This window comes from Nothobranchius furzeri, chromosome 3 (assembly GCF_043380555.1).
Source record: "Nothobranchius furzeri strain GRZ-AD chromosome 3, NfurGRZ-RIMD1, whole genome shotgun sequence".
Taxonomy (NCBI): Eukaryota; Metazoa; Chordata; class Actinopteri; order Cyprinodontiformes; family Nothobranchiidae; genus Nothobranchius; species Nothobranchius furzeri.
In genome coordinates, this window is record NC_091743.1 from 5,290,184 (window position 1) to 5,299,446 (window position 9,263).

A 9,263-nucleotide genomic window follows, 5' to 3' on the forward strand; every position below is an offset into this window, starting at 1 on the left:
TGTGTTGTGATTTGGTGCTATTTAAGTAAAAAACACTTATTGATAAACCAACTGGAACATTTGGACTCTCACATTCAGTAAAAGTCTGTTTATTTATGTAGCTCCAATTCACAACAAGAGCCATCTAAAGGCATATTAGAAAGTAAAACCTGGATTTGTTCTCAATGGATGCGTGCTAAATTAGGCCGTAAACCAGCATTCCCTATTCAAGCTTTCAAAAATGTCTGAAAGCTCATCTTAATAAACTAATACATATTTAAATGTGGTTTTGTGAGTAAAAGGTAAACGTAAATATTATTATTATCATTGTTTTATTAGTATTTTATAACCCATGTTGCAACAAATGACTGAAATATGTAAAAAGATTTGAAAAGCTTGGCTTGTTTCTTGATGTTGATATGAAAGGTTCAAACACACATTTGACGCATAAAAACTAGCAGACAAAACCATCATTGTGTTCCTTTTCGTTGGACCTTATCTGTCCAGAAGGGCTCACTGCCCTCTGGTCTTTTCTGGGCAGGCATCAATCCAATGATTTTAACTGTTCATCTCTTCCTGAGGGCCCACAGCAGTCCGGGCAGAAGAGAGAGCCATTTTAAAAATGTCTGTTATATTAGCCATGAAAAGGCTGCAGGTATCTTACAGTAAAATACATCAGAACCAGGCCAAGGAGGTCCTGCTCCTCATTTTTTGTGTAGATGGAATCTTTATTGTTTAACGAGTTGAGCAGTCAGGCCTGTGAGGTTACTTTCAGTTAATGCTACAACGTTGGTGTGTTTGGAGAAGCAACTCTGGCCTGACATGACTGTGATTGGGCTTCTTCATACATGGTGGCTGCTGATTGGCCTCCCTAGCCCCTCTGTCCAATCACTGCAGCAAGTCTGTTATGTAACTGGGCCGCCTGAATGCATGTCAGAGGACAGCAAATGAAAAGCAACTTGTTTCTTCAGTTAGTTCTTTTTGCAGAGGAGCACCGAGTCTGCAGCCAGCGGTGAGTTTGCATTTACTGAAGTGGGCAAGGCTAAGAGTTTAGGACAGAGAGGCTCTGCAGCAACATTTTCATTTAGGTCAGAATGTCAGTAACATCCAGAAATGAATGCTGGTGTGCTCAACGTGTGAGGGAAGGTTTATTATCATTACTGTAGGTCTAAAACCTTCAGAGGTTTTCTTTTTTTTAAACTTTGTTCCATGTAAACTTATCCAGCTCTTCTACACACCTGATTGGCCCGCACTGGGGGCATGAGCTGAACTAAGGGATGTGATTGATTTCTGTGGTTTATGGAGCAGTATGGGGGCCAAAATTAAGACTACTGCCCAGCAGCAGGAGGCTATATAAATTCCGAAGCAAACTACTGATCTGATTATTGATAAGCTGGCGCTGGTAACTGAGAGGCTGACGTTGCTTACTGAGGAATAGCACCTTTACCAGCGTTATTACTAGATACGCTAGGGACTAGCAGCCCTCGGCTGGTCATTGACTGGTTCAAACACTCCCTCTGCTGTCTATTACCATGGATAGGCTAGCGTTAGCCTGGACGGGCTGGTGTTAGCATTGGAGAGGCTAGCCATTAATGTGCCTAGGCCGGCCACTAGCTGAATTTCCTACCTCCTCGACGGACCATGAGCATGGATAGGCTGGCGTTAGCATCGGAGAGGCTAGTCATTATGGAGAGTCACTTACTAGATGAGTTTTATTTTTATTTTTTTTACTTTTTTTAAACGGATGACATACTATGAGACCTGCGATCAGTTGTTCCTTTGACAGAACGCGTTGTTATACACTTTAACTTTAAGCATATTGTAAAGCCGACAGCCTGTTAGCATTGATTAGGTGCTGCGTTAACTCCATGTTGCTCTTAATTACAGGTTGATGGTGTTTTCTTTTTATGTAGTTTGGTTTTCTTGCACATATCAGAGAAAAAGCCAGAGCTAACTAGTTTGTACTTTTCATCTTTGGATTTTAAATCATTTGTATTGAATTACAGGTTAATAATTATTTAAATTGTGATGTTATCTTTTTAAAACTATATAATATGTACAAAAAATACCCCACATCTAATAGAGTAAGTGGCTCTTCGAGACATGCTAATGGCTAGCCTCCCCGAAGCTAACGCCAGCCTATCCTTGCTAAAGGTCCGCCGAGGTGGTAGGAAATCCAGCTAGTGTCCAGCCTAGGCACGCTAATGGCTAGCCTCTTCGATGCTAACGCCAGCCTATCCATGCTGGTCCATCAAGGGGGTAGGAAATCCAGCTAGTGGCCAGCCTAGGCGAGTTAATGGCTAGCCTCTCCAATGCTAACACCAGCTCGTCCAGGCTAACGCTAGCCTATCCATGCTAATAGACAGCAGAGGGAGTGTGTGAACCAGTCAATGACCAGCCGAGGGCTGCTCGTCCCTAGCGTATCTTCTCAGTAAGCAGTGCCAGCCTCTCAGTTACCGGCGCCAGCTTATCGTTAATCAGGTAGGTAGTTTGCTTCAGAATTTATATAGCCTCCTGCCACTGGGCAGTAGTCTTAATTTTGGCCCCCATTCCCCACCATAGTGGTTGACCTAAAAGCCGGCCCTACACCTTTCTGACTAAAGTCAAGGAACTGTTAGACCCGTGAGTGCTGAGCACACCAGGTCTCATGACATTGTTTGTTTTTACGCAAATAAAAAAATCAATACTGACAGAAATTAATTTGACAGTGCATTAAATAAAGCTTATTGTTTTGCAGCACTCTGTTAAAGTGTGTGAGTTTGTCATCCAAAATGCTCCGTTTCATAACTTTTGAATGGCTGATCAGATTCAAAGAATTCCAACTTGCACTTCCACTTTGCACTTTTCATTACAATTTTACAGCCATAACATTAAAAACATACCAATAATTATGGTCATAAGAGGGTAATTAAGACGGCAATGCACAAACAGGAAGTGATTGGTAGTCATTCCACTCCAATCCAGTTGGTGGCGGTAAGGCACCAAATGGTTGTTCGCCAAGTGCCATAAGACCACAAACAAGAAGAAGAAGAGAGGCGGGAGCGTTCGTAACAAACTCAAAGCGACAGTCAAAACATTAAGCATGACATGGAGTTATCCTGGTGGCTCCAATAAGAGAAAGAAGCAGCATGCTTCATAAAAGCTTTTATTTTCACTTCTGAAAGTGACGTCGTTTCTCAATGTAAACATCAAAATGAAGCAGAAAAGGAAAGACAATGGAAAATGCTTAAAGGGAGGAAAACATAGACCAAAATGAAAAATGGAAAAAATAAACAAAGGCTAAAGCACAGGAGCGCTGACAGGAAAAAGAAAGCAGAGCAAATATTGAAAGCGCTCAAAAGGAGGGAAATACAGGAAAAAAGAGGAGGACTAATAACAAGGGAAAATAACTCGTGTCGGAAGAGGGGAGAATTTTGCAAATCCTGTTAAAGGTAAGATTGTCGAAAATTTAGCGTAAGGGGCCCCATGTCTGTGTTCGCCTTGGGCCCCCAAATTGCTAAATCTGCCCCTGGCGCCGAGCAGGGGTGGGCACACTTGTTGCGCCCCATCTTTGTGCCAGAATGTTGGGGTTTACCCCGGTGAACAAGAGGGTAGCCTCCTGCCGCCTTCGTATGGGGGGACAGGTCCTGACTGTGGTTTGTGCTTGTGCACCAAACTGCAGCTTAGACTACCCACCATTTTTGGAGTCCTTGGAGGAGGTGCTGGAGAGCGCTCCTTCCAGTCACTCCCTCATTCTGCTGGGGGACTTTAACACTCATATGGACAACAACAGTGTGACCTGCCGGCAGTGCAGTGCATGGCCGGCCCGGCAGTAAGTCCAGCTTGTTTCCGGTGAGAGTTGGACTTCACCAAGGCTTCATCGAAACATGAACTCCAGCTTCTGCTGCTGCCTCTGCAACCGGAGTCCTGATAAGCGACTGAAAATGGATGGATGGTGTGTGATACCCGGGAGTCTGGGAGTCGAATCCCGATTGGATCATTTTTTTCAATATCCGCCACAGATCTCTCTGAAGAACTCACAACATTGACAGCAACGCTGTGCCACTCTGTGGATTTTCTCATATTTGTTTTGCAAAAGCACTTCCTTTCATTTCTCCACCTCACCCACAGGTACCTCAACTTCTGCTTCTGTGAAATTGTGCTTCCTTGATCTGCCTTGATCTACGGTCGCCATGTCATTGGCGGAGCGCTGCAACAGCCGGCTTATGTATATTCATGAGGTCCACAAGGCACTGTGCATTGACTATTTATGGCAGTAAGTGGGCGTGGTGAGGGCGGGATGTGACTAAAAAGCAGCTGAGAAACATTCTCGTTAGTCTCTGATTCATGAAGCGGAGATTGCGTGCAGCTGTGCGTACTCCATGTTTGATAGATCACAAACCTGCTTGGCGTAAGTACACATTTTTTGCTGAGCTTAAGTACAGCTTTAGTAAGGATTCTACGCAATGTTTGATAAATGAGACCCCAGCCAAGTAAATCTTCATCATCCAAGTCTGGAAGAGCTTTTCCGGCATCCCGAGTCACGCTGGGGCATGTCCTGGGCAGTGGCATGGTGTTGTGGACATATGGTGGTTTTTGTGTATCATGGCAGGAACCCACTTAACCTGGTGGACCCTTGAGTCAAGAGAAACCATCAGGTAAAATGAGTTCAGCTGTGCTTGGCGGACCTGTGGGATTCCAGAAACATCCTCAGACTGGCCAGAACCAGGGCAGGTGGACTGAGCTAAGAGCAGAGTTTGACGAGGGAATGGAGCAGGACTTTGGTTTGTCTTAACATATTTTAACCCTGACACACTTTCTGACTGGTGGTTGAACTTTGGTATCGGGGGGGTTGTGGGAGTTTTTCCAACCTGTTCCCATTCTTTGACTCGGCAAAAATAAAAGTTTATCTAATTCATGAAAATGTGACTAAATGTTAACGGGCATGAAACTGCTGGGACTCCGACTAACCAAACATGGTGTCATCTAATCTCTATGTTCTAGATCTGTGGAACATTAAGCCCTATCACAGTTTGTGGGACAAAGAAGTGAAACGAAGGAAGCAAAGTTGTGTTTCTTTCAACTCCGCTATATAACTTGGTTAAAGTCCATTCTTAAGAGACCTCTTTTGGAGTCTGTTACTCACACTTTTGTCACCTCACGACTGGACAACTTGCATCCTCTCTTGAGCGTCTCCAGAAAGCGCAGAACGCTGTATCTTGATTCCTCACGAACCCTTCCAGAAGCTGCACATTACTCCCATCTTTGCTGATTTACACTGGCTCCCTGTACTTTCTCAGGTTCATATCAAGGGTTTATCTTTTGTCTATAAATCAGTGAATAGCCCAGCTCCCTCTTACCTGTCCTCACCTGCTCATCCCCTATATCCCTTCCAAACCTTTAAGGTCTGCAGATCACCTGCTCCTGTGTGCCCCTATGTATCACAAAACTTGTGGGGAGCAGGCCTTTTCCCCAGACACTGGAATCCACTTCTTCTCCATGTATGACTGCCAACATCAGTCAGTACTGATGAGCTATCTTTATCATTTAGCTTTTGGTCAGTGATCCAGTTTTGCTGCGGTTTCAGACCTGTCGCCTATGTGTGCTTTATTCTGTGCTGTTTTATTAGTTTAGCTTATGGTGTTTTTATGTTTTATTTGCTATTTTAGTCATTTCGCTATTATTATGTTTCTTTTAACCTAATTAATGTCCCATTGTCAGCTGCTGTGTTGGGTCTGTTTTTACCATGGAGCCAGCTGTTAGCACAAAGCTTCACCTCCTCCACAAGCCTCAGAGCAGCAAAGGAAGAGAAGAAGAAACTTTTTTTAATAGCACTTCTCAAGATAAAGATCTCAAGGCACTTCCAAATAACAACAACAACAACAACAATAATAATAATAATAATAATAATAATAATAATATATATATATAATATAATATAATATAATTTTTAATTAATTTATTTTTTAAGAATATCATATTACACAAGGTGGAAATCTTCAAATTAAAATATGAGAAAAAGACAAAAATAAATAAAAAAAGGTGTACAGTATGTTTATGTTTATGTATTTAGCAGACGCTTTTGTCCAAAGCGACTTACAAGTTATAATCGGCATGTTGCCCTTGAGGCTAACAACAACAATAACAACAACAACAACAAACAATTTCCAGTCAGTCGTAGGTGGCAGTGAGGCAGCATGACGAATCATGCAGAGGAGGGAACAAAGGAATTGACAGTAGAGGGGGGACGGGTGCAGGGAGGGTGCTAGTTTAGAAGATGCTCTCTGAAGAGCAGGGTCTTCAGGAGTTTCTTGAAAATTGAAAAGGAAGCCCCTGTTCTGGTAGTGCTTGGTAGGTCATTCCACATTTGTGGAACGATGCATGAGAAGAGTCTGGATTGTCCTGAGCGTGGTGTAGGCACTGCTAGCCGACCATCCTGTGATGACTGGAGCGGCCGGGCCGAGACGTAAGCCTTTGCAAGAGGATTCAGGTAGATGGGAGCCGTACCGTCTCGGACTTTGTATGCTAGTGTTAGCAATTTGAATTTGATTTGAAAAAAGGTAATACATAATTTTGAGAAAGGAACAATTGTGGCAGAAACAGCAGCATTAAAATTAGGTAATGACGAAGAATCAACAGAAGGTCCCACCAAAGCCTGAACAAGTGAGTCTTCAGCTGCTTTTTAAAGGAGACCACTGAGTCCACTGATCTCAGGCTCAGGGGGAGAGAGTTCCAGAGTCTGGGGGCCACAGCAGCAAATGATCTGTCACCTTTGGTCTTTAGCCTGGTGCTGCACAACCAATAGGCTTTGATCACTGGACCTCAGGGACCTGCTGGGGGTGTAGGGACTAAGAAGATCACCAATGTAAGATGGTGCTTGTCCATGTAAGGCCCTATAGACCAGAACCAGGATCTTGAAATGAACCCTGAAGGTGACTGGCAGCCAGTGAAGCTGGAGGAGAAGCGGGGTGATGTGGGTGTGTTTGGAGGACTTGGTCAGAAGCCGAGCACAGGCACCTGTAGATGGTTCAGGGAGATCTGCTCAGACACGTGAAAAGAGAGTTACAGTAGTCTAACCCCGGCTTTCCACAGCAGCCGTCAGCTGCACGTTACTGCAGCAGCACGTCATAGCTGCTGATAGGAACCGCTGTGGTCAACAGAACCTTTTCCACTGGAGCCGTCAGCAGCGCGAGTCGGCCGCGTCTCAGGAGCAGCATGTCGCGGCCTTTACGCGCCGGTTCTATTTTCTACACGCGACGCCTCTGAAACGGGTCAAGTTCGACATTTTTGGGGAAGGAAAGACAGGAAATCGAACACGGAAATGGAGAGAAGCTCCTGAGATTTTCAGAATAAAGAACGTACTGCCTTCCGGTTGCTTTACTTTTAAAAAAGGTTACTAACTGTGCGTCCCCGTGAGAAGTTATCACCCAGCTAGCAGTCTCCTTTGTTTTTCAGGTCCGTATTGGCGATTATAAAACAGAAAGAACATAAAACACAAACCATGTTGTAGTTTTCTCCTGCTTGTTGTTGTGTTTACTGACGAAGTCACTCGTGTGACTTCATGCTCTGTCGGTGACAGCTGCTCCCCTGCTGCTTCGCGTCTCGTGGGAAGGGCCAAGCAGCAGCTTACGCAAGCAAGACGTGCTGCTGGCTCCTGTGGAAAGCCAGGGTAAGCCTGAGGAGATGAAGGTGTGGAGAACTGTCTCAAGTTCAGAGCGGGACAGAATGGGACTCAGCTTTGCAATGTTCCTGAGATGGAAGAAGGAAGAACGAACAAGAGAACTGACAAGAGAATCCAGGGTGAGAGCTGGGTCAAAGGTCACGCCAAGATTCCTGATGGAAGGTTTGGTGTGGGAAGCAAGCTGACCAAGAGAGTCTCTGACTTTGGGAACCAGCTTGTCTGGGGCACAGATGAGGATTTCAGTCTTATCTTCATTTAGCTGTAGAAAGCTCCCACCATCCAGGTTTTGATAGAGTCTAAGCAGGTGTGTAACAGCTGCAGCTTAGACATCTCATGGGGCTTAAAGGAGATGTACAGTTGGATGTCATCTGCATAAAGATGCTAGGACATTCCACTAAATGAACTCAGGATGTGCTGAAGAGGAAGCAGATAGAGGTGGAAGAGCAGAGGCCCCAGCACAGAGACTTGTGGGACACCATGGGTGAGGGAGGTGGTGGAGGACCTAAAGTTGGAGACAGCCACAAAGAGAGAATGCTCAGAAAGATAAGAGGAGAACCACTCCAGAGCAGATCCTGGTGGGCCTATCGAGTCTCTCAGCCTCTCCAGTAGCAGGTGATGGTCAGCAGTGTCAAAGGCCTCAGTCAGGTCCAGCAGGACCAGAACAGAACAGCTGCATCACTGAGTCAGAAGGTTGTTGGAGACACTAAGAAGAGCTGTTTCAGTGGAATGAGCTCCACGAAAACCTGACTGGAAACTGTCAAAAATTTTAGTTGATGATAGTTTTTGCCTTTTCTAAATATCTCAACTCAAATTAAATAAAGATCCCATACAAATCCAGTCATCATCTAACAAATCCACTTTAAAGGTTTTCCTGCTGTGTTCCTGTGTTCTCAGAAACCAACAGTGCTGAGGATGAAGATAGCAGTGATTGGCCAGAGTTTGTTTGGGCAGGAGGTTTACAAGAAGCTGAGGAAGGAAGGTCACATGATTGTAGGAGTCTTCACCATTCCAGACAAGGACGGCAAAGCTGATCCACTGGGTGAGAACCCTGCTGATTTCCATATATCCCCAGCTATATATAGAAATACAATGAAAGCCACATCCTATGTTCATACATCATGTATGTACAGTAAAGAAAAAAGGTATTTGAATACCTGATGATTTTGTAAGTTTGCTCACTTATGGGCTCGACACACGGGAGGTGACATCGCCTCTCCTCCATTCATTTTCAATGAGACATGTGCGACAAAGCGATAATCACGGGTCTCCCTCCTACTCAGCGAAACGCGAAAAACGTGCGTGTGAAATTTTGCGCTCGTGCACGTGTCGTGCACGGACGACCCAGCGACGCGATTCCAGAAAGTTGAAACATTGTCAACTTTTCATCGCTGTCGCTTGGACGAGGACCAATCAACGGAGGTTTCATTCATTGACCAATGAGCGGACAGGATGCTCCGTACATCTCCGAGCAAACATGAAGGAGAAGTGGATTATTATTATGTTTTATAGTAAAATCAGAAGTAAGATTTCACACAACTCTAGCAGCACCTTGTGAAACATCATATCTACCACTTTATTAACTCTGAACCGCTTAAATAACCTTAATTCCCTCCAAACCGACAGA

The 9,263-nt window shown here is 44.5% G+C and overlaps 1 protein-coding gene across 2 annotated transcripts in view; it reads left to right on the forward strand.

Annotated features, from left to right (window-relative positions):
• Positions 1-869: 869 nt before the first annotated feature.
• LOC107385971 (cytosolic 10-formyltetrahydrofolate dehydrogenase) overlaps positions 870-9,263 on the forward strand; it is an 80,809-nt gene continuing 72,415 nt past the window's right edge. For both annotated transcript variants that reach the window (XM_070549135.1, XM_070549136.1), the window contains exons 1-2: positions 870-991; positions 8,534-8,678. In XM_070549135.1, the coding sequence (XP_070405236.1) occupies positions 8,552-8,678 (127 nt within the window). In that variant the 5' untranslated portion in view covers positions 870-991; positions 8,534-8,551. The remainder of the gene's footprint in view (positions 992-8,533; positions 8,679-9,263) is intronic.